This window comes from Prunus avium, chromosome 5, assembly GCF_965620075.1.
Source record: "Prunus avium chromosome 5, drPruAviu1.hap1.1, whole genome shotgun sequence".
Taxonomy (NCBI): domain Eukaryota; kingdom Viridiplantae; phylum Streptophyta; class Magnoliopsida; order Rosales; family Rosaceae; genus Prunus; species Prunus avium.
Genome location: NC_142288.1, coordinates 291,941 through 317,663, shown reverse-complemented (window position 1 = coordinate 317,663; position 25,723 = coordinate 291,941). Strand labels below are relative to the sequence as shown.

Below are 25,723 nucleotides of genomic sequence, written 5' to 3'. Positions count from 1 at the left end.
TTTGGTCTATGGCCTATGACTTGGGATGGCCGACTATGTATGAAATTGTATAACTTTATGTATTTTTAAAATAATATTGGGCTATATAGTTATAATATTTGTTTTCCCTTAGAAAATCTTTCCTGAGCTACAGCCCACTTTGGAGCCCATTTTGGGGCCCAATTGACTCAAAACAAATAGCTTGGTGCTAAAATGCACCACAACGCTTTTTGAGGTGAACACTTGCATGCGTTTCTCTGTAAATTTTTGAACACCTCTACACGGTTATTCTCAAAGAAAAACAAAAGCAAACACAAATTCTTCAGCTTCATGCCCTTCCATGGCTTTCTGGATCCCTCCGTCAAAGTGCCAGTCAAAGATTACTCTTTAGCAATAAATTGTTAAATAATGAGTAATTTAAATTAGGTCAAGTCTAATGAACTGAATTTTACCGGTGAAGTAATGAAAAGGTTGTCGTGCGATTCATGTACTTAGATTTAATGGAAGGAATTGTTGATAGAAATTGCATTGAGGTGCCATATAGTCTATAAAGTTTCAAGTCAAGGTGGTTAATTGGAAACGTCTTTATCTAAAGTTGCGTTTGATTCTTTTCGTACAATTTTGCCTTAACTGCGGGAAAGAATTGATGCTATCAAAAAGGTCCACGTGCATTTAATGTTGATATGAGAAACAGCTGTAAATGCTTCGTGTACTTTGCTTACCAAAGAAAAATACTTGATGGACTTTGTAGCTAGGTAGCTAGCTTTATTATTATTAGAAAAGACGGTCCAATGCAGAGACATTATTATTAGAATTTAAAAAGTGGGGGCCGTAAATATTTATATTAGACTATAATAATAATAATAATAATAGTGTGATTTAACATTGGATGGTGCTGGTAGATGAGATTATGATTATGATTATATTATAAGCAGTTGAGTTGTTAATTATCATATACTAGTATAGCATAAGTAGTTGGTTCACTTCACTGGAATGAATATTGTTTAGTTTGTTTGGTCTGCGGTTCTGGGGGTCTGCGGAGATTTGGCGGAACCAGAACACCTACTCCTCTTCAGCGCCATAACTGTTTTTGTTTACCACCGCTCTCCTCTTCCGCCACCTAATTAGCAATTTTAACTGTCTACTCTGTGTCTTGAAAAACTTGTGTGAACATGACATGTGGTCAATGACTGGAGCAAAACAAGGGATATCTTTCTCCAGTGTGTCGGTATTCTTTTTCTTTTATATTTATTTACAAATAATAATTAGTTATATAATCATACCTCTGAAGAGATAAGTAAATAAATAAATAAATAAATTATCGTTGCTTTGCTCATGATTCATTGTTATTATTCATATGTCACCAAGAAAAGGAATCATCATGATATTCAATGTTCATCATTATTGTTGTTTTGTATTGCCCTGTTCAACCCGTCTCCTTGGGTTGTCGTCCCGGCCGGTCCCACAATCTCATTCATTCTTTACTAATTTAATTCTCTTCTCTTCTCTTCCCTTCCCTTCCCTTCCCTTCTGCTCATAGATCCCACTACCCGCCATATCTTCTGGTGTGGTGGATCATCTAATTTTTTATTTTTTATTTAGTCCGTGGAGTGGAAGGTTTTGTTGTCTACTTGTTTATCTTTAGGCTACTCAATCTCGTGCAATGTCAGCTTGTTGACTACTTGTTCGTTTCTTCTTCATCTTCGTCTTCTTCATTTTCATTTTCATTTTTTCTTCTTCTATAAGATACGAAGAAAAAGAAATGATGATGTTATACGCAAGAGCCCAAGTTTAATTATATATATTTCTGGAAATACAGGTCCTTTCTTACTTGGGTTTCAAGTGTCCAGCACCACTTCACCAGGAGACCAGGTAATTTATTTAATTGATTAATGCTGCTCCACTTTCCAATTCATTCTCCAATTTTGCCCTCTCTTTCTTCTAAATTTGTTGCCTTTTTTATGCTAACTACTCTCTCTCTCTCTCTCTCTCTCAGATTCTTAATCAGAAAGACTTGTTTCTTTTCATACTCTGTAACAGACGGAGACAGAAGATGCTGGCTGTGAATTGCAGCTCTTCCTCTTCTACTTGTCCTCCTCCTCCACCATTGGGCTCCCATTTAAGGTAAAACAAAATTGCAGGATTTTACGGGTTTGATTGAGTCTTTTCTGTTCTGGAATTAATTAATTAATGCTGGTTTGGTTTGGTGAAATTGCAGCGGACCTGACAATGGGGTTCTAGTTAACATGTCACCTACACTTTTCTCCTACTTCAACCCTGTAAGTAGTTCTCTTACTTGCTATTTCCCTGATTCATCTGATGCTTGCGATTCTTTCTATTAACATTGATTAATCATAAGTTTGCTTCAATTTGGGAGAATGGGTTCCAACTCAGTTCCCCTCCTCAATTTAGTTGGTTTGAGAAATTTGGATTTTAAGACATAGGTTCATTTCATGGATTCTAGTCAAAGCACTAGCTAGAGCACTTATGTACAAGATAAAAGCTCCCAAACTGGAGAAAATAGTAAAATTGCTACACGAGTCCAAGATTTCTTACTTTATATTATTTATTGAATTCAATTGATTCAGCACACCATGTTTAGGATATCAAAGGCTTGAAAATAGGCTATATCACTAAAGAATGACCATAACCAAAAATAAACGGGGAAAAGAAAGAGTAGGCATTCATGGTTGATCTTGGCCTCTGGAGCAATACTGACACATTTTCTATGTATCTTTTGACACAGATTGTACAGTTGGATAGGAATTTACCTAACAAGGCTTCCCCTTGTTGTGACTCCGAGGAGGCACTGGGTTGTACTATCATCAACTCTTTTGCTTCAACACCGAAGGTTTGTTTTTTTTTTTTTTTTTGTACACGCCTCTGTTGGCTGTAGTGAATTTCAGTAGAGCAGTTTACTAGTTTCTATCTGCAGTGATTTTTTACTCCAACTACCATTCCCAAGTCATTCCTGACACCTTTTTAGTTTTCCTTTTGTTTCAAATATAATGCATTCATATTCTAACAAATGTTGTTAGGTTGCTTTAATTTTTACATTCGGCATTAGTTTGTTTGTTTGTTTTGATTTGTATTTTGGCGTTTCGGCTCTGAAACAGTCTTCCACGGAGCTGAAGGAGGAGATTGACATGCTTGAGCTTGAAATTATGCATGTAGAACGTCATCTTCTTTCACTATATAGAACAGCTTTTCAAGGATGTGCCTTGCCGAGTACCCCAGAAAGCCGTTTACAATTTAAGACAGGACACTCCAAATTGGAGCTGCAAATGCACAGAGGTGGATTGGTCCATCATGATCAAACTTCCCCTGCACATCGCCGGGTCAGCTCAGATAATCGGAATAGTGCCACTAGCATAAAAGCCCCATCTAACTGGGTAAATTGCCTGACAATCGATTAGATTTAGATATTAATTGGTTCATACACATTTAAATTTCTTTTTTGAGGGGCTAAAGGGGATTTTACATTATTGTGCCTATTTATTTTCTCCCTAGCTATCATTTGTTTATAATTGAAGTTTATGAATTTGCAGGACCGGAAAATTAATTCTCGTCATCGCAGCCTAGCTGATCATCTTGGTGAGACTTGCAATGATAGTACCCTTAATACTCCAGATAGACTTTCTGAAGATATTGTAAGATGCATCTCTTCTATATACTGCAAACTTGCCAATCCCCAAACCCACACATGCCCGTCAGCGTCGCCTGCTTCCTCCTTGTCCTCCTCAAGTATATTTTCTTCTAAGAATCCTTGTGATAGTTGGAGTCCACATTGCAATGAGGATGCTACAATGCATCATCAAGGGTTGAAAGAAAACAGTGGACCCTATGCCACAATGATAGAAGTTTTGAAGATATGTTTAGACGATGACAGCTTCAATTATGCTGCTATGATGCTGCAAAATTTCAGGTTGTGCGCATGTACCTCAATATGAAATTTATATTTTTTTTCCTTATGGTAAAATTAGGTTGGTATAACCTTAAAATTTTTGTTGGTTTGATCATTAGAAAATAAGTAAAAAGAAAAGGGAAAAAATATATTTTGTGGTTGTGATTTCAAAACTTCTTTATATTTGTGATTCTTTCAAATGTGACATGCTTCAATGCTTTATAGGTCATTGGTGAGAAGTCTAGAGAAGGTTGATGTCCTAAAGATGAAGCGTGAGGAGAAGCTTGTGTTCTGGATTAACATTCACAATGCCTTGGTGATGCATGTATGGCTCCAGATGTTCAAACTATAAACCCTTTTTTTTCTTTCCATTATATCTTTCTCTGTACAATAAAACTTTAGTTCATAACTTCATATTGAAAACTTTTACTCTGAAGTTGACTTGTTCTATAGGCATATGGTTATCGAAAAAAGGGGATATTCTAGTAACACAATAATTACTTTTCTAAGAGATAGGTATATGTGAAATGTCAAGAAAGTCATGGTATTTGCTTAACTATTCAAAGAATATTACATAATGATAAAAACTGCAAGAAGATATTCTTCATAGGTGTAAATGCATGTCTGGTGAGGCTTATGACATTTCTTTGCAGGCATACCTGGCATATGGAACTCACAGCCGTGTGAAAAGTACTTCAATTTTAAAGGTAAAAGTCCCATCCTATAGTATACTGTGATTAAAATGATATATGGGACTCACCAGTAAACACACTTGTGTCCTTTAAATCCCACTTTCAGGCAGCATACAATATAGGTGGACATTGCATAAATGCGTATATCATACAGAGCTCCATATTAGGAATTCGAGCACACCACTCAGCACCGGTATGCACTGTTCTCTGAAACCCTACTTACCTCATATGGTCTGCGTGCTTTATGAATCTCAACACATCCCGTAAGCCAATCATGAGATTTTATGACTGCAGTTGAGTAGTACTGAACAAGTTTTGGTGATTCCATGATCTTGAAAAAATTAGGCCTCTGAGCTAGAATTAGTGCACACTCTTCTGCAACACCACTGTGAACAAAGGGCCAAGAAACTCTAAAATTACCTGCCTATTAATATCCTTACTGAGTGTTTGAGCATCCTCATTTTGGAGGTGCCTTTTGGTATCCTTACGGATAACTGAATAGCATGTCATTATCCTCAAGGAGCTTTCAATTACAATATGTCGAGTAACCATCATTTGAAGCTAAATTGGATGCCTATCCAGCATTTCACAATTTCATCGGCCATGCTGGGAACAATTTCACTTTATAATGCCTTTCTTCATACTATGTAAATGCAGTGGCTACAAACGTTGTTCCATTCAGGAAGGAAGTTGAAGACAGGGAGCATCAGACATGCATACGCGTTAGAATACCCTGAGCCACTAGTCCATTTTGCTCTATGTTCAGGGGCGTACTCTGACCCGGCGGTATCAGTTTTCTCCTGTTGAAACTATTTTTCAGTGACATTTATGCCTAGAAATAGTTGTGGCCTTTTCTATGCATCTGTTTCTAGCTTTGTCTGAAGTTGTGCTGCTTTACTGGATGCAGGTTCGAGCATACAGAGCGAAGAGCATATTTCAGGACCTGAAACTTGCTAAAAAAGAATTCATTCAAGCTAATGTCTATATGTACAAGGAGACAAAGCTTTTCCTCCCAAAAATTCTTTACTACTTTGCAAAAGACATGTCACTGGGTATGCTAGGGCTCTTGGAGGAAATAAATGATTGTCTCTCAGACATTCAAAAGAAAGCTATCAGAAGCTGCATGGCAGGAAAGCTTGACAAGTACATACAATGGCTACCTCAAAGTTCAACCTTTCGGTATGTAATCCATGAGGAATTAGCCAACGTAAAATTAACTTTATAATTCCCCAGTATGGTTAGAGAGGAGCAAGGAAGTGTTTGTTTCTGATAGGAGCCACAAATAAAGGGCAAATGTTAATCTGTACAGAGTTGGATTGAGGAAATTAAGTACAGAATATTCTTCACCATCCACTTAAATTGAATCACTTTGTTCTAAATAAAGTTTTCTAAGAATGCTTTGCGGTTATGGATAGCCTTTTGGATTTTGGGCAGAATCATGCAGCCAAAACCAATAACCGACCATTTCCAAGGACCGAAAGAACCTCTCCATCCTTCCAGAGATTGTTGTGGACTGGAGAGGAGAGGGTTGTGGTTGCTGCTGTTGACTGGCATTCGCTGGTGAATCATGGTTGAAAATAGTTTTTCAGACTCGTCTATGGACAAAGTTTCTTTCTTTTCTTTTCCTTTTTTGGTCTGGTACAAAGTAAACTTATAAAAGTGTTGATAAAGTTATAGCAAGGGGCTTGTAGCTTAAGTGGTTAAAAACATTTACTTATGTATCCGAGGTCCTAGGTTTGATTCTTCTGCCCCAAATATCCTTTGTATTAAAAAAAGAAAAAAAAGAAAGGGTGATGCTAGGGAGACGACATTATTAGACAACCTTATAAACCAACTCTCTAATAAAGGTGGAACCTATCAATACAATGGGTCTCACCTCTATTATAAATGTGGTATCCCTAGTATTTTCCAAAAAGCAAAAAAGTTACATAATTATAAATGTTGGAGTTGGCCAGCCTGTGTAATACTAATATCCAATATATGGTTGCAGCATTCTTCTCTGTGCACTCCGTTGAATCGGCCGACTCTTTGAATCCAAATTTGTAGCACAACGGCCCCCCTCCGTTAGTTACGTTTACCCTGACCCTGAGTGAGTCTAGTCTAACATAACATCTCATGTAGAATATAAATAATAAATATATGTATATATATAATTAAACTTGCTAATTAAGATTATTTACACAAAACAAGAGCATCAAAAGAAAGAATACGCTTGCTTCTTCATTAGCAATGGTAATTACGTCTGTTCATTTCTGTTTACTGGATCTCAAACATTTTCATTGCTACGCTACGCATGATTTCTTTAACCAATTAATCCCTCTATAATATTATTAATTTGTCAAAAGCATTTGCTTTAATTAGTTCTTGAATTAATCCATATTGATATAGTAGTTTAACAGCTTCGATCCGCTTTTTGAATTGTTCCAGATTCATTTTGTCATTCTTGTTAGTCGACAAGGAAAAGTGAGGCTGACCAAATGGTTTTCACCCTATTCCCAGAAGGAACGATCTAAGGTACCAGTCACTTACTTCCAACGATGTCTCCTTATGAAATTAGATAGACTTTTTCTTAGTTTGCAAGTGGGCAATTCTTTTCTAGGCGTTTTCAGCTAACTAGAAATACTTCTGGATGGGAAATGATTGTCTAAACCACGGCAGTCGACCAGACGTCGATTTAAAACGACGCAGCCTTAAAAACACAAAGTTAAAAGTACTTGTAGGTGGTAAAATTGGCTATAAGATTCTTAAACAGGTCATTGTATCGTCAATCCTACATATCGTGTGACAGTGTTGGCATAGATTTTGTATTTATCTTGGTGTGGAAATGTTGCTGCTTATATATAATGCATTGCTTACGCAAACTTTGTGAGAAAAAGGTAATGCGGGAACTGAGTGGCATAATACTCAATCGGGGCCCCAAGTTGTGCAACTTTGTGGAGTGGAGGGGGCTTAAAGTTGTGTATAAAAGGTACAAGATTACTGTTTTTCCTAGCTACTCACACATTTAATTAGTCCTTAATTAATTTTGAAAATCAAAGTTGTACACTGTAATATTGTTCTTGAAGATTCATAATTGTTTTGTTTTTTTCCTACGGATTATCATGCTCAGATATGCCAGCCTCTATTTCTGCATGTGTGTTGACCAGAACGATAACGAACTGGAAACCCTTGAAATAATTCACCATTATGTTGAGATACTGGATCGCTATTTCGGCAGCGTGAGCTTTATTAACTTTGCTCTTGCAACAAATAAAAGATTTTTTTACTATTAGTGATCTTGGGATGAATTCAATTGATTTAACTATGCCATGCTTAATTCTTCTTCTTAAATAGGTTTGTGAGCTGGACTTGATTTTTAACTTTCATAAGGTATTCCTTTTATCCTTCTTTATATCCCCGTTCATTGGCTTATGTATTTTCCAACTTTAATGGAGGTTGGTATATTTGCAGGCTTACTATATATTGGATGAGCTTCTGCTTGCTGGCGAGCTTCAAGAGTCAAGCAAGAGAACAGTCGGGCGGATGATAGCTACCCATGTATATACTATAACATTCCAATTTTCTCATATTACTGCGGATGTTTGGACGTTGTTACCGTGCGGACGCCATTATAAATATAATGGAAAGTAGGGAAGAATAATGGAAAATACATGGTGTTCGCACAGTAATAACGTCCAAATGTTCGTAATATGTGTGTGTTTGTATATTGATGACTCGGGTTTCATATATAACAGGATCGATTTGTGGAGGTTGCTAAAGAGGAGGCGAGTTCAATAGGCACTTTGATCGCACAAGTCCGCATGTAGGAGAGGAGATTGATTCATATGAAATGCACAAATATTGCTATGAGTTCTACATTAATTGATTAGAAATTCGGAACTGCCTGCCCCAACCTTCCTTCGGCAATTACCGTTTGACAGATCCAAATGTTGCTTTTATATTAGAGCTCCAACGCTGGAGACAGAGTATATAACCCACACCGTGCTTTGTACTTACTACACGTGCTGCTTCATGTTCTCTTATACACTTGATTACTGTATAGTAACGAGAATAAAGGGGCACAACTTTGCATCCATATCTTTAATTAAACAATTTCTTTTTGGCACTTCTGCACATATGTACATAGAATAATTTTTATAGCATTTTTTATATAAATAAGTTCACTTTAGCATGGCGGATTGGTGACGGTCGGCTGGTACAAATTTATGGTGATGTTTAGATTCCCTACCGTCGCATATTCAAGGTTCAAACTGCTCCAAGCGTCCCTATGGATACTAAGGTTAGCACCCTGATTTCGGCAAGTGGGCAGTGGGATGTTTCCAAGGTTTATAGTTTATTTACTTTCATGGAAGTGGAGACTATCTTGTCTATACCTTTGGTCTGTGATAACGTCGATCGTAGAATTTGGCACTTTACCGCACATGTGCGATATACTGTGAAGAGTGGATACTGGGATGCCTTAGAATATTAGAATTTTGCTCTCAGTCACACTGACACTGGTACTGGATCTTCTCCGTCACAAAAATTATGGAAGCATCTTTGGAAAATGAAAGTGCCGACGAAAATACAACACTTTCTTTAGCGTTTCGCTCAAAATGGCATCCGACAAAAGCTGTCATTTTTCACCGTAAGATCGCCATGGACACGACTTGTTTTTGTTGCTCCACTGGCTGTGAAACAGCAATTCATGCCCTACGAGATTGCCCAGCTATTCGTCCCGTATGGGAGTCTTCGGAACTGCCGACCGTTTTTCTTGGTTTGACTTTGGACGACGCTGCTACTTCGTTGTTGGGGGCATGGGATTTAATCCCAACCGCTCAGCAACCTTTTTTTGTTACTATGCTGTGGCTATTGTGGAATGATTGGAATGCTGTCCTTTTTGGTTCTAATCCTATGTCTGCGGAGCATCCCCTTTTCTATGCAAAGAACTATTTTGTCCCTTGTGGTTCTACCTGGGAAAGTTTTAACGAGGCCATTGTTAACATGCTTGTTCTTACCATGTAATATTCTTTTTGGGTTGAATGCAATACCATTTTCTCTCTCCAAAAAAAAAAATTAGGGCTTTGCACAAATAGGCCCATTCTAACTTGACATATTATACAAAAACTCATTAAAAAATTGACAAGTGGTTACTTTTGGGTTTTTCTCTCCAAATAGGCTCTATAAAGGTTTTTGTATAATATGCCAAGTTAGAATGGGCCTATTTGTGCAAAGCCCTAATTTTTAAGTGAGGCTAATGTAAACATCATTCCCAGGGTTTCCATCATTCACAGTGAGGATGTTCTCATTTTTCTTACATCTAAATGTCCTCTTATAACATAATTATATATAGAGAGAGCGCTTCAACAATTTTAGATATTATAATTTCTCCAAAAAATCACTTCACTCAAAAGTTATTTGACCAATCAATTATGTGGCATACACCATGTCACTAATACTAAGTTAATAAAATGGTGTACATGTGGTTAGGTATTTCATTTTTGAGAAACAGATCATAACATTGCATTAAGAGATAAGCATAACATCATTAGTGAGAATGGGAGACAACCATTGAGGTCCATCTTCCATCCAAACTATAAGGTCCGAAATAGAAAGTGCAAAACGTGCGAGGCTATGAGCCGCACGATTACAAGTACGAGGTCGAAACTGACCAACACAACTATGAAATATGAATTAGCCAAAACCTGAATTTCATTTACTAAAACTCCTTCGTAGCCCAAATCTGCATCACATTGGAAAGCCATCTGTATTGCTGCTTGTGCATCTGACTCCAAGTATATATGTTGCAACCCCAAGTCCTTAGCAAGTTGTAGACCCAATCTGATTGCGAATAATTCAGTAGCATTGGGCGTAAACAAGCCACACACTGGTTTGACTGCTGCTGCAATCAACTCTCCACGATCATCTCTAATAACAACTCCCAGCCCTCTAAACAACTCCCAGCCCTCTAACACTATCATTTGTCTTTAAAGCCCTGTCCACATTAATTTTAAAAAACTGAGCAGGAGGCCTCTCCCAATTCACCACCAAGTTACTTCCTCCTTGAGTCGCGCATGCATACGTACAATTCGCACAATAGAATTCTTCTGCCATCTCCTGCATGTGTTGGTAACTTTGGAAAGCATTGGGCTTACGGCCTTGAAACAATTGATCATTTCTTCCATTCCACACATTCCAACAAATATACCCAAAATGCCTAAGTTCCTTATCAGTCAATACAGTCAAGATATAGCGGAATAAATTGAGAAAGCAACCATGATATTTCGAGGTACATGAATCTTGAAGAGCTGAAAATTGCCATACCTCACGGGCTGCAGGACAGTCCCATAAAGCATGTAAAACTGTTTCCGATGCTTGGTGACATCGAAAGCAAATAGGGTTAGATACTACTCTCTTCACAGAAAGATTTGCTCGACATGGTAAAATCTCAAGCATACATCTCCATAAAAATACTTTGACTTTATTAGCCACTTGCAGCCGCCATAACCTCAACCAAATGTTCTCAAAGTTGCTGCTAGATGCCCCCACCTCTCCATCTCCGCGATCTCGAATTGCACAAGCAAGCCAATATCCACTTCGTACTGTGTAGCAACCTTTTTTCTCATAATGCCAGACCAGCCTGTCCTCATTTTGTAATACATATCCCATTGGTATACTGAGCACTGCATCTGCTTCATGTTTCCAGAAACTAGCATTAACCAGCTCGCGATCCCAATGTCCTGAATCATTGATGAAGTCACAAACTCGGGTGTTTAGGGGCAATCGTGGAGGAGTGGTGATTCTAAAGAGATGAGGTAGTGGCACCCATTTGTCCTCATTAATAGAAATTTGCAATCCATTACCAACGCGCCAACGCAGTCCTGCCATTAATAATTCTCTGCCCCACAACAAGGATCTCCATACAAAAGAAGGATACACCCCGACATCCGCATCCAAAACAGTGCCGCTAGGAAAATAACGAGCCCTGAAGATGCGCGCTGTCAAAGAATTCGGATTTATAAAGACCCTCCAAACCTGTTTAGCTAGGAGAGCTTGGTTAAAATCTTCAATGTTTCGAAAGCCCAATCCGCCCAACTTCTTTGAGCGACATAAAAATTCCCACCTTCTCCAGTGAATTCCATGCTCCCCATTACTCTTTCCCCACCAAAACTTTGCAAATATGGAATGTAGCTCTTTGACAACAGACTTAGGCATTCTGAAGCAGCTCATGGAATAAGTAGGGACCGCTTGAGCCACAGACTTAATTAGAATTTCCTTACCAGCATTAGATAAAAAAATTTCCTTCCAACCTTGAACCTTCCGCTTGACTCGCTCCTGGACTGTTAGAAATAGAGAATGCCGATTCCTCCCCACCACCGTTGGCAGCCCAAGAAATCGCTCGTGGCAAGCCACAACAGGCACTTACAGTATATTCTTTGCTGCATCAATAATTTCCGCTGTTACATTTGAGCTAAAAGACACCGCAGATTTGTCAAGATTTATCTTCTGGCCCAAAGCTTTTTCATAGGTAGCAAAAATTCCTTTGACAATTTCAAACACTTCCCTTTTGGCCTCTAGGAAAATCAGGGAGTCATCGACAAAGAAAAGATGAGACACTGGTGGGGCTTCAGCCGCCACTTTCACTCCTCTGATATGTCCCAATTGCACAGCTCGTTGAATGAGACCTGTAAATCCCTCTGCACAAATTAAAAAAAGATATGGGGATAAAGGGCATCCTTGTCTAATACCTCGATGCAGGGTGATATGTCCAAGAGGATTGCCTTGCCATAGGACCGAGAAGGAGACCGTAGTAATACAATCCATGATACGAGTTACCCAACTCTCCGCAAACCCTAAACGTTTCATCATTGCCTCCACAAAACACCATTCCACTCTGTCATAAGCTTTCGCCATATCCAATTTTAGAGCCATTTTAACACCGCTCCCACTTCGTGGCCCTTTCATATGATGAACCACCTCAAAAGCGGACATGACAATGCGTAGACTTTGGTTTGAGCTTGGATATTTCATCACTTGGAATATGTGCGTAAGCACTACAGCCGAACACCCTAAGCTTGGAATAGTCCATCGGCTTCTCAGACCATACCTCTTTTGCACTCTTAAAACCGAGAACTGTAGATGGTGATCTGTTAATCAAATAACTTGCATGATTAACAGACTCTGCCCAAAAACTATCAGGCAATCCTGCATGAAATCGCATGCTCCTCTCTCTCTCCATGAGAGTTCGGTTCATCCTCTCAGCAGCTCCATTTTGTTGGGGATTCTTCTTTACTGTGAAGTGCCTTATGATGCCTTCTTGCTTGCAGTAATCGGTAAACTCATTACTTGTATATTCACCTCCATTGTCACTTCTCAGGTACTTGATTTTTCTTCCAGTTTGATTCTCGGTTTCTGTTTTCCATTCCTTGAACTTTGCAAAAACCTCGGATTTCTGCTTCATGAAATAAACCCAAACCTTCCTAGAAAAATCATCCATGAAAGTAACAAAATACCTGGCTCCACCATTTGATTTGGTTGGTGCAGGGCCCCAAACATCTGAGTGAATATAGCTGAGTTGCTCCTTGCTTCGGTTATTTGCACTGCTACTCGCGAATGATACCTTCCTTTGCTTTCCAAGAACACAATATTCACAAAAGTCCAGTTTGCAAGATGACACGCCTTCCAACAGGCCTTGCTTGTGTAATTCCTGCAACCCTTTCTGGCTTATGTGCCCGAGCCTATGATGCCAGAGTTCAGTCTTGTCTTCTATACCTTGATTTACAGAAACAGCTGCTCCCCCGACTATAGTGGTCCCAATTAACTTATATAGCTTATTGGGTTGTAGGTCACCCCGCATTACCACCAGTGATCCTTTGGTTACCCTGAGTCTTCCCTTTTTAGACTCGTACCCATAGCCCGCCTCATCTAAAGTACCCAAGGAAATCAAATTCTTTCTTAGTCTAGGGACATACCTAATGTTCCCCAAAGCTCATATCATCCCATCAAACATTCTGATTCGAACAGTGCCGATTCCTTTTACAGGACATGCAGAATCATCCCCCATTAAAACTTCCCCACTGCTGACTTCTTTGTAAGTATCGAACCATTCTCTTACAGTACACATATGAAAAGTGCATCCAGTATCCAAAATCCAATTTGTGAAAGCCTTGGAGCCTGATGTTACTGAAAGAAGCTCTCCGTCACTCTCATGCTCGGTGACTGCACTAGCTGAACCTGAGCTTCCTTCCATCTTGGCTTTCTTCTCTTTCCAAATCTTGCAGTTCCTCTTCCAATGATCGGCTGAACCACATACGAAGCAACCTTCCTTCTTTTCCTTTTTCGTCTTGGATTTTGACCTACCTCTGTTGCTTGTTTTCTCTTCCTTGGTTTTTTCCCGCCCCCTCTCTGTGCCTTTGGCATAAAGGCCTTGAGAACTTTCAGTTATATCATCTAGTTTAGCATATGACTGAAAAGCTTGAATTACGTCTTCAAGCTTGAGGGACTCTTTTCCAAACATTAGAGTTGTTCGAAAGTGCTTGAAAGACGAAGGTAGAGACCTCAGCAAGATGATAGCCATATCATCATCTTTGTAAGTTTCTTCGACCTTTTGAAGATTAGTTATGCAATTCTGGAACCTGCATACGTGATCTTCAATATCACCTCCTTCTTCCAGTCGAAGTTCGAATAGTTCATCCTTTAGAAAAAGTTTATTGGACACGGTTTTGCCCATATAAACATTCTCCAACTTTGTCCATGCTTCATGGGCAGTCATCTTTTCAGTGATGTGTGACCGAACTGATCTTGTGAGATGGATCTCGATGGAACTCTTGGCCTTCTTGAGAACCTTAGTCCATGCTGCGTCTGTCATGCTTGTCGGCTTCTCACCGTTGAGTGCATCATCCAAATCTTGCTGTATCAGTACGTTCTTCATCATCCTTTGCCAATCCGTGAAGTCATCCTTGCCGTCAAAAGGTTTTAACACGGGTCCTAGATCCGCATTCATCTTCCCTTTAGACATCGTAGAACCCCTTGAACCTGGCTCTTGATACCAATTGTTAAATAACTTGCTGCTGGATCTTGTTCTTTAATGTAACCAACGGCAATAGACTAAACTAGCAAATATTAGGAAACTTAGACACACAAGAATTATACTGGTTCGGCAGAACTTTTGCCTACGTCCAGTTGTGATTTCTCTAGGTAGAGAAATCACCGCTCCTTTGATTAATAATAGAGATTACAGAACTTTTGCAAACCCTAGAACTAATCTCAAAACTCTTGGCTGTCTCTGGCTATTTTTCCTCTCACTAAAAAATAAGCCTTGCCACATCCTATTTATAGATATAGAGTTGGCTTACATGTCCTAAGGCTGATTGAATTCCTATTCCTAAGTGGATTAGGAAATTACACTTATCCAAAACCAAATAGGCTTCTAGAAATCCAAACCTGAATTGAATAAGGAAAACTGAAATTCTTTCCTAATCCCTCTAGGACAAGAATACCTCTAATTTCCCTAAAGCAATCCTAAACCAACTAGGACATATTTGACGAGCCAAAAACCTAACAGGATACACCCCGACATCCGCATCCAAAACAGTGCCGCCAGGAAAATAACGAGCCCTGAAGATGCGCGCTGTCAAAGAATTCGGATTTATAAAGACCCTCCAAACCTGTTTAGCTAGGAGAGCTTGGTTAAAATCTTCAATGTTTCGAAAGCCCAATCCGCCCAACTTCTTTGAGCGACATAAAAATTCCCACCTTCTCCAGTGAATTCCATGCTCCCCATTACTCTTTCCCTACCAAAACTTTGCAAATATGGAATGAAGCTCTTTGACAACAGACTTAGGCATTCTGAAGCAGCTCATGGAATAAGTAGGGACCGCTTGAGCCACAGACTTAATTAGAATTTCCTTACCAGCATTAGATAAAAAAATTTCCTTCCAACCTTGAACCTTCCGCTTGACTCGCTCCTGGACTGTTAGAAATAGAGAACGCTGATTCCTCCCCACCACAGTTGGCAGCCCAAGAAATCGCTCGTGGCAAGCCACAACAGGCACTTGCAGTATATTCTTTGCTGCATCAATAATTTCCACTGTTACATTTGAGCTAAAAGACACCGCAGATTTGTCAAGATTTATCTTCTGGCCCAAAGCTTTTTCATAGGTAGCAAAAATTCCTTTGACAATTTCAAACACTTCCCTTTTGGCCTCTAGGAAAATCAGGGAGTCATCGACAAAGAAAAGATGAGACACTGGTGGGGCTTCAGCCGCCACTTTCACTCCTCTGATATGTCCCAATTGCACAGCTTGTTGAATGAGACCTGTAAATCCCTCTGCACAAATTAAAAAAAGATATGGGGATAAAGGGCATCCTTGTCTAATACCTCGATGCGGGGTGATATGTCCAAGAGGATTGCCTTGCCACAGGACCGAGAAGGAGACTGTAGTAATACAATCCATGATACGAGTTACCCAACTCTCCGCAAACCCTAAACGTTTCATCATTGCCTCCACAAAACACCATTCCACTCTGTCATAAGCTTTCGCCATATCCAATTTTAGAGCCATTTTAACACCGCTCCCACTTCGTGGCCCTTTCATATGATGAACCACCTCAAAAGCGGACATGACATTATCAATAATATGTCTTCCTGGAACAAAAGCACTCTGTGACTCAGAAATTACCTCTATTAAGACCATCTTCAATCGATTAGCAAAAGACTTAGCAATCATCTTGTAAAGGACTGTACACAAACTTATGGGCCGAAAATCAGTGACTCGAGTAGGTTGGGCTATTTTCGGGATCAACGCAATTAAGGTTTGATTAAAATCTCGCACACTACCTTCCCCATTTAGAATGCGTAGGCATGCATCACTGACTGAATCACCCACTATATGCCAATAGCGTTGGTAAAATAAGGCAGGCATCCCATCAATTCCAGGAGACTTGGTTGGATACATCTGACCAAGGGCTTGCTCCAACTCCAAACGATTAAAAGGACGTAGAAGGATTTCGTTCATATTCGTTGTAACACAAGGAGTTATAGCTGCCAAAACCTGTTCCATATCTTGACCACCTGTCTGAGTGAAGAGACCATTAAAATAGCTGCAAAACATGGACCCAATATTATCACTATCTGACTGCCACACATTACTTTCATTGAAGAGCACCCAAATGGTATTATTTCGCCCCCTAGATTTAGCCTTCTCATGGAAAAATCTAGTATTTCGGTCGCCTTTTTTAAGCCAAGTGACTCGAGAACGTTGTTGCCACATTGTCTCCTCTACCTCCAATAAGTCATTTATTTTTCTCTTGACTTCTCGTCTGCGAGACACCCACACTTGTTCAAACTTCCCATTCTGTAATTTGCGCAATTCAGCATGGGCAATTCGCAATTTCTTTTGAATATTACCAAAGTGTTGGCGATTCCATGAGGTCAAAGAATCAGCACAGTGAGCAACACTAACCGTAACATTACTGCATGACCCCCTTGTATCCTTCCATGCCTCCTTAACCACCTCTTCACAACTAGCCTCTTGGACCCACATTTGTTCAAACTGGAATCTGCGCGTGTTCCTCCTTCCTTGTTGCTGAGTCAGTGTAGTGGATACATTAAGAAGGATAGGTTTGTGATCAGATCCCACAGTGTCTAGATGTTGAATCAGCAAATTAGGAAATCGATTAAGTAGATCTGCATTAGCCAAACCTCTATCCAAACGAACCTCTGTCATGATACTTACAGTTCTTCTCCCTGCCCACGTGAAGGGGTAGCCCTTAAAAGGAAGAGAAATTAGAGAGCAGTCACGTATGACATTTTTGAATTGTGTCATTTGTCCAATTGGTCTCTCCCTGCAACCTTGTTGTTCTTCTGCTGATAAGACTTCATTAAAATCACCCAATACCAACCACGGTCCATCAACTCCGTGGTGCAGTCTTCGTAGCAACTCCCAAGAATGTTTTCTATTGTGGACTTCAGGATGACCATAAAAACCTGTGACATGGAAAGCATCCCCATTTGGCGAATGAACAATAACATCGATGTGCCCTATTGAAGATGATAGTAAATTCATACTCCATCCATGTTTGCACAGCATCATTAGGCCTCCACCCATCCCTACACGTTTCACTACAAAAGCCATATTCATCCCAAGCCGATATTTCACCTTTTCCATTTGTGTCTCTGTCATACGGGTTTCCATGAGAAAAACCACGTCAGGGAACTTCTCCCTCAAAAGGAGTTTGAGGGCACGGAATGTTCTAGGGTTCCCAAGCCCTCGAACATTCCAACTTAAAATAATCATTGCTCATGGTGGGCCAGCTCCACTGGTCCCACCATGTTATTGACTGTCGTCATGTTTTCTGAACCATCAATTCTTCCTTTCTTGCTTCCCCTCGCTGTTTCCATCTCATCCTCGCTTGTTTTACGCTTGGTCCCTAGCACCACATTGATTTTTTCCGTAGTAACTCCAGGCTCAGTACCCCTTGCTTTCTTTTTCCATTTTCCTCCTCGCACTAAAGTTTTGAGAGGAATAATATCCATATTCATTGACAGCTCATGCCCTCCATTGTGTGGTTCATTGCTTACCACTTTAGGATTTTGGAAAAAAGTTGGGTCTGCCTTGTAGTTGATGCCTTTGTTAGTAATTTTTCCTCCACCGTTAGAGAAGTCCAAAGGCTGCCCAGGCCCCACTTCCTCTACCACCGAAACTGTTTCCCCCGCATTTACTATTCCTTGAATGTCTTCCCCTAATTGTCCTCCCAATGATTCTTTGAAACGTGCCGCAGTCAAATTGATAATAGGCGTTAATTTGGGGAGCTGTTTATTATGTTCATCATGAGGAGAAACGTTGATATCTTTTGCTTTTGCTCCAGCCATAATGGGTGTAATAAAATTATCCCCTAAATCATTGTAACTGCTGCCAACCTTTTCCTTCCCCTTCACTTTATTGCACTTGGCTATTGAATCAATTGCCACGTCAGCCCTAGTGTTTTGTGGGCTAAGTGGCGTATCCCCACCATGATGTCTGCCGTCACTCCGTCGTCCACCTTCTTGGGTGGCCTCCCAAGCCTCCAATCTTTTACGCCGCTGCAATTCCTCCTCTTCTTTGTGCCTGCTCGCCTTTGCAGGAAAAGGCCTTGTCATCTTGGCTCCCTTTCCGGAAGAAAGATCATGTTCATTTGTCATTAAGTTAAGGGATTCTCCCCTTGGACGTGGCGTTTCAATTTCTTTCTGACCTGCTCCTCCATCCTTGATTGAACCTCCACTCTGTGCGTCTTTTTGAAGTGGACCTTTGCCCCAATTACTTGGCCTCTTGGGGCTTGTTGACCAAGGTTTCGCAGAATCGTGAATCACCCTTAAGAATGAACCATAAGGTTTATCTTTTGCACTTTTGACCACATCATCCACAAATGTACAAGCACCCATAATATGTCCCATTCGCCCGCAATTGTAATAGAAATCCGGTAGCCGCTCATAACGAAAATCAACCCACTCTTGTTGTCCTTATGGAAGTGATATCTTTGTCCCCCGTTTGAGTGGTTTGGTTATATCCATCTTGACACGCACCCGTAGAAACCGACCCATACATTCTCCCTCCTATCCTTGAGTCACGTCTATGCATTCACCCATACAGTTTCCAATTTGTCTCCCTGTTTGCACCGTCATGCCGAGCAATGGAACATTATGAATCTGGACCCAAAACTCAGCAAACTTCAAAAGCATCCTTGATGGCGCAATATTACCATTCGGCTCTTCCAGAAGCACCAAGGCTTTATCAAAATTCCACGGACCGTTGCGAAGTACTCGGTTACGGTCTAACTCCGTTGCAAAGATGAACAAAAAGAGGTTCTCCCCTAAATCTTTCGCTCTGACTTCCCTAGAAGTGTTCCAAATCTTCATCATAGTCTGTTTAAAAGCTTCACAATTGAAAAGCTCGGTTGTTAGCACCTTGCCCACCAAAGCAGTTTTCAACCTTTCATGGTCGTCATCTTCATCTGCTTCTCCTATTGGCACAACATTAGTTTCTTCTTTAGTGAGGAGGAGAACTTTGTCAAAAGAAGTAATGACTTCCTCCATCTCGTCTCCCCAAAATACAGAAGAGGATCGCTTAGTGAATCTTCTCAAAAGAACAAAGAAAGAGAAATTAATTTGAGATGTAAAACCTAGAATAAACTCTAGGGGAAAACCCTAACAAAGCCGTAGGGGTGTAGAGCTCTCACCTACCCGTAGGGAGAGAAAAGGCCGGTTAGGTATTTCATTTAGAGTGTTGCTAAACGAACCCTAAAATTAACTGAGTACACCCTACTGACAAATTATTTATTGAATTACTAATTTACCCTAATATAAAATGACCAAAAAGAATAGATTGAATTGTGAAACAAATGTAATTTTAATAAGTACACCTTACTCACCATATTCAATCCTAAGCGAAAAACCCTATTTCCAAAAACCTAAACATAATAGTTGTCTATTTTGAGTTTAAATACTTGTTATCCCATATATAACCTGTCATTTTGAACAATATAAAATTATTTCCAGGAAGTTGATGAGTACGACATCTTTTACAAAGGAAATATGGAGAGCAATGGTTATTATAGTACTTATATTCATAGAAGTGGGCAAAAGCGTTATAGATGTGGAATTTTTTTTATAAGCACGACATGTATGTTAATCGATTCCTTTTTCTAGTCCAAAATGTATGAATCAAATACTTTTTAACTAGATATGCCATAAAATAAAAATAAAATAAAATAAAATAAAGAGGAAAATAATCAAGAAGAAAATTAGGAAACAATCTGTTTGTAATCGGGGCTGGATATTAACAAGGCCTAGTCTTCAATTGCAGGGATGAATACTCAAGAAAGTAAAGTGGTTGATTTAGCCATTTCGTTGGGTATTGGACTGGGGAGTTGGCGTTTGAAATACTTGGGGCTTCCACTTTAATCCATCGGCAACAAGGTGGGTTTGGTGGTCTGATAGTATTCGGCAGTCAGCTCTTGAATGGGTTTGGTGTTGTGTGATAGAGTGTATTAGGGTGTATCATGAGTATTTTTGGTAGTTAAATAGGGTATACTTAGTTAATTTTACATTTAAATTTAAATATTAAGGTGTACTTAGAACATAGGGTGTACTCAGTCAATTTTAGGGTTTGTTTAGCAGCACTCTTCATTTAATAGAGAAATTATAAAAATCAGTAATGTTTAATTTAACAAAAAGTCACCACCACATAGTGTATCCCACCACTGCCTACATTACCGTTGTTGTGCCACCTGCCACACCACCATGGTGCCCATCTCTCGATCATCTTGGCTTTCCACATTAATTAGAAGCCTAAGGCCATGAGAGCGGATCTTCGAGAGTTGTAATCTAAAAATAAGATAAACTCCTCCCACTTGAGAACTCTTGGCAAATTTATTTTTGCTTCAATACTATATCATTCATAAACCAACCAAATAACCTTCAGTTTCAAATTTTCTTATCGGATGGAGCACCCGAATATTCAAAAAGTAAGGATCTTGATAGGCATATTGATGTAGAACAACTAGCAGAGGTGATCGAGGAAGAAGTGCAGTGACGTGTAGGCAAGGGCAAATCAAGTACGTTGATGCTTAGTTTTCGCACCACCAATCAGAGTGCATGTAAACCCTTTAGTCAATCCTTCCTCAATGGCGTTCTTCTAGGCTCTAAAGAGCACACTTCCGTAAATCGTCTTTTCCTTGCGCTTGGTGTAGCGAGGTGCTGGCGTCCTTGACTCTAATCCCCTGAAAAAGGAGACAAGCAGGGATCATTGAAGAGGTGGTGATGGGGCCACCAACCACTCTCCGATGCCTAAGTCCGATTCTTTCCCAAAGGAGGATTGAAAAGTACTGTACTCAAATATGGGAGGATTTCAACTTACCTATTTAGTGGATGTTCCATTTTTGATAATATCACTACTACAAAAAGGGCAAAAGACGAACATAAAAAGACGACGGTAAAACAAAAAACCGTCGTTGTTTTTAAAAAGACGACGGTAACAAAAAACCGTCGTGGATAAGTGACTTAAACAACTAAAAAATGGAGATACTGTTGAGAATTTTTTTATAACGACGCACACAAATAAAAAAGCGTCGTCTTATTAAAAAGCTTTTCTTCAGAGTTAAAATCTGACCAAAAAACAACGACAGCAGGTATGACAAGCGTCATCTTTTAAAAATCAAGTGTCCTTTTTTTGGTAAAGACATGGTTGTTTTGAAAGAACTGTCGTCTATTATATGTAAAGATGACGGTTTTTTTATAAAAAGGGTCGTCTATTATTAAGTAAAGACGACGGTTTTTTTATAAAAAGGGTCGTCTATTATAAATAAAGACGACAGTTTTTTTTATAAAAAAGCTCGTCTATTATTAAGTAAAGACGACCCTTTTTATATGAAAAGGGTCGTCTATTATGAAGTAAAGATGACGATTTTTTTAAAAAAAGGGTCGTCTATTATGAAGTAAAGATGACGGTTTATTTTAAAAAGGGTCGTCTATTATGAAGTAAAGATGACGGTTTTTTTAAAAAAGGGTCGTCTATTATGAAGTAAAGATGACGGTTTTTTTTAAAAAGAGTCGTCTATTATATGTAAAGATGACGGTTTGTTTTTAAAAAGGGTCGTCTATTGTGAAGTAAAGATGACGGTTTTTAAAAAATAAGATTTAACGGTTATTTCAACTCTGATTTTGATGATTTTTTACAGCTACACTCCTTGACTCTATATGAATACAATGACTGCATTCGATCGTCAATTTAAAATATTAACACTAGTGGATACCACAAAATATTATGTTATATTTAATGAAAGTATAAATAAACACTTAATTGTTAGTGAATATATTATTTTGATGGCATACGCATTCTACGAAACTAGTTTCAACGATCCAACCATCAAACTTGTTTGTTTACACATCGAGATCATATACGCCAAAAATCGGAAAAAAAAATAAATCAGAGATCAAGTAACGGAACAAAACATTTCGACGGTTATAAACGAAAAATCAAGATTTAACGGTTATTTCAACTCTGATTTTGATGATTTTTTATAGGTACACTCCTTGACCCTATATGAATACAATGACTGCATTCGATCGTCAATTTAAAATATTTACACTAGTGGATACCACAAAATCTTATGTTATATTTAATAAAAGTATAAATAAACTCTTAATTGTTAGTGAATATATTGTTTTGATGGCATACGCATTCTACGAAACTAGTTTCAACGATCCAACAGTCAAATTTGTTTGTTTACACTTCGAGATCATATACGCCAAAAATCGGAAAAAATAAACATTCAGATATTAAGTAATAGGGCAAAACTTTTCGACGATTATAAACGAAAAATCACGATTTAACGGTTATTTCAACTCTGATTTTGATGATTTTTTATAGCTACACTCCTTGACCCTATATGAATACAATGATTGCATTCGATCGTCAATTTAAAATATTTTACACTAGTGGATACCACAAAATCTTATGTTATATTTAATAAAAGTATAAATAAACTCTTAATTGTTAGTGAATATATTGTTTTGATGGCATACGCATTCTACGAAACTAGTTTCAACGATCCAACCGTCAAATTTGTTTGTTTACACTTCGAGATCATATACGCCAAAAATCGGAAAAAATAAACATTCAGAGATTAAGTAATAGGACAAAACTTTTCGACGGTTATAAACGAAAAATCACGATTTAACGGTTATTTCAACTCTGATTTTGATGATTTTTTACAGTTACACTCCTTGACCCTATATGAATACAATGAACCAATTCGATCGTCAATTTAAAATATTTACACTAGTGGATACCACAAAATCTTATGTTATATTTAATAAAAGTATAAATAAACTCTTAATTGTTAGTGAATATGTTGTTTTGATGGCATACGCATTCTACGAAACTAATTTCAACGATCCAACAGTGAAACTTGTTTGTTTACACATCGAGATCATATACGCCAAAAATCGGAAAAAAAAAAAAATCAGAGATCAAGTAACAGGACAAAACATTTCGACGGTTATAAACAAAAAATCAAGATTTAACGGTTATTTTAACTCCGATTTTGATGATTTTTTACAGCTACACTCCTTGACCTTATATGAATACAATGACTCAATTTGATCTTCAATTTAAAATATTTACACTAGTGGATACCACGAAATCTTATGTTGTATTTAATGAAAGTATAAATAAAAAAAGGGTCGTCTATTGTGAAGTAAAGATGACGGTTTTTTTTAAAAAGGGTCGTCTATTATGAAGTAAAGATGACGCTTTTTAAAGAAAAAGGGTCGTCTATTGTGAAGTAAAGATGATGGTTTTTTAAAAAAAGGGTCGTCTATTATATGCTAAGATGACGATTTTTTTTTTAAAAGCGTCGTCTTTTAAAACACGCTAAAAAATGGCCGCTTAAGTGAATTCGCGCTCGATAAATTTTCAAATTTTCACCCGTCTTTGAAAACCTTATCTCTCATTAACAAGCATCGTCTTTTAAAACACGCTAAAAAAAGGCTACTTAAGTGAATTCGCGCTCGACAAATTTTCAGATTTTCCCCTGTCTCTGAAAACCTTATCTCTCCCTCCTTGAAACCCTCATGAAACTCTCTACAAAATCATCAATGAAGGAGTTGAGAGATTGAGGTCTTCGCAAATCCATAAGATGTAGAGGGAGGTTTTGTATTTGAGAATCAAAGCTGATTGAAAGGTTTGATTTGAAAGATCTCGACCTTCACTTTCTTCAAAGAAGATCTTGCTCTCAGGCACTCAACTCGCTCATCAAACTCAGCGACTCGATCTAGAAAGACTTATGGAAATCGGTATATATATATATATATATATATATATATATATATATATATATATATATATATATGTTTGTTCATGTATTGTGCTAATTTCGTGGGATTTAAGTGAGTTTCTCATTTGGGTTTTTTATAAATATGCACAGCCGTCCCACAAGGCCTTCGTAATCAAGAAGAAGCTGACGAAGAAGATGAGGCAAAACATACCCATCCCTCACTAGATCCGTTTGTTTTTGGACCGACAACATCATCAGGTCCAAAATACTTTTTGTTTTTGTTGTTTACTTTAATTATTTTGGAATTTCATTGTTAATTTTTTGAATCTCTGATTTTTCGTTTGTTATGGTGCCACCACAAGAACAGGTACTTTGCCAATTATGCCAATTGTGTTCTGCTGTCATTCTAGAGCTGCATAGATCTTTTTGCTAAGGTTAGGTTACTGCTAAACAAGTTTATGTTTAAGAGTATTGGGGTCTCTTTCGTGCAGGTCTTTCCTTTTCCGACACCAACAACTTGGAAAATGTGCAAGAAGGCAGAGCTAAGTCAACCCAAGAACAAATTGATGAAGTTAAAATCAAATTAGTAGAATTTGTGAGCTCCGTTATTTCTAATTATAGGTAGGAAGTATGTATGTAATAGAATAAAGATTGGTTGACTATGTAATAACTATTGACTCTTCAAAAAACTAAAGATAATAAAATGATGGTTTTATTGGAAAAACCGTCATCTGTATATATTATCAATGTCCTCTTTTAACACCATAACGTCTTTTTTATATACAATCAACGACGGTTTTACTAAAAAATCGTTGTCTTAGAGTTAATAGACGACAATATTTCAAGAAATCGTCGTCTTCACATTTAATAGATGATGGCTTTTTAACAAAACCGACGTCTTTGGATATAATAAAACATAGTTCTTTAACAAAAACCGTCGTTTTTACATCAAATAGACGAAAGTTCTTTAAAAAACCGTCGTCTATTATATGTAAATAGACGACGGTTTTGAGTAAAAAGCGTCGTCTATTTACATATAATAGACGACGGTTTTGAGTAAAAGCGTCGTCTTTACAAATAATAGACAACGGGGATTTACCGTCGTGGTTTTATGCATCAAAAAGATGTCGGTCGATTTCACGACGGTTGAAAAACCGAATACACGACGATGGATTACCGTCGTCTATTTCGATTTTTGTAGTAGTGTATTTTGATTGCTTATGAATTATCCTTTGACTTTTGATATGGAAAAAGGTTATGATTTTCTTGTTTGGAATTTTACCAAGCATTGTTTAAAATGTTTTATTTTTTCTTCAAAATGAATTAAATCTCATTATGTATTGTATAACATATC

At 38.3% G+C, this 25,723-nt stretch overlaps 3 protein-coding genes across 7 annotated transcripts; 2 read left to right on the top strand and 1 right to left on the bottom strand.

Annotated features, from left to right (window-relative positions):
• Window positions 1-816: 816 nt before the first annotated feature.
• LOC110769599 (Serine/Threonine-kinase, putative (Protein of unknown function, DUF547)) lies at window positions 817-6,664 on the top strand. Of its 4 annotated transcripts, XM_021973615.2 has the most exons (13): window positions 1,294-1,663; window positions 1,799-1,851; window positions 1,976-2,103; window positions 2,198-2,258; window positions 2,726-2,830; window positions 3,096-3,371; window positions 3,528-3,904; window positions 4,109-4,208; window positions 4,537-4,590; window positions 4,682-4,768; window positions 5,233-5,361; window positions 5,483-5,754; window positions 6,566-6,664. In XM_021973615.2, the coding sequence occupies exons 3-13, from the start codon at window positions 2,033-2,035 to the stop codon at window positions 6,588-6,590; spliced, it is 1,557 nt and encodes a 518-aa protein (XP_021829307.1). In that variant the 5' UTR covers window positions 1,294-1,663; window positions 1,799-1,851; window positions 1,976-2,032; the 3' UTR covers window positions 6,591-6,664. The 4 variants fall into 4 exon arrangements, with proteins under 4 accessions (XP_021829305.1, XP_021829304.1, XP_021829307.1 ...); XM_021973613.2 differs by lacking the exons at window positions 1,294-1,663; window positions 6,566-6,664 and adding an exon at window positions 817-1,203 and having other exon boundaries at window positions 5,483-5,983; XM_021973612.2 differs by lacking the exons at window positions 1,294-1,663; window positions 6,566-6,664 and adding an exon at window positions 817-1,207 and having other exon boundaries at window positions 5,483-5,983.
• Window positions 6,613-8,680, top strand: LOC110769600 (AP-1 complex subunit sigma-2-like). Of its 2 annotated transcripts, XM_088253410.1 has the most exons (7): window positions 6,613-6,664; window positions 7,003-7,089; window positions 7,452-7,543; window positions 7,685-7,793; window positions 7,909-7,944; window positions 8,026-8,112; window positions 8,310-8,680. In XM_088253410.1, exons 3-7 carry the CDS (start codon window positions 7,455-7,457, stop codon window positions 8,379-8,381), a joined length of 393 nt encoding a protein of 130 aa, XP_088109536.1. In that variant the 5' UTR covers window positions 6,613-6,664; window positions 7,003-7,089; window positions 7,452-7,454; the 3' UTR covers window positions 8,382-8,680. The 2 variants fall into 2 exon arrangements, with proteins under 2 accessions (XP_088109536.1, XP_088109535.1); XM_088253409.1 differs by having other exon boundaries at window positions 6,614-6,664; window positions 7,003-7,543.
• Window positions 8,681-19,147: 10,467 nt separating this feature from the next.
• On the bottom strand, window positions 19,148-19,627 carry LOC148294186 (uncharacterized). Its single transcript, XM_088253302.1, has one exon. The coding sequence runs from the start codon at window positions 19,625-19,627 to the stop codon at window positions 19,148-19,150; it is 480 nt and encodes a 159-aa protein (XP_088109428.1).
• Window positions 19,628-25,723: the final 6,096 nt, after the last annotated feature.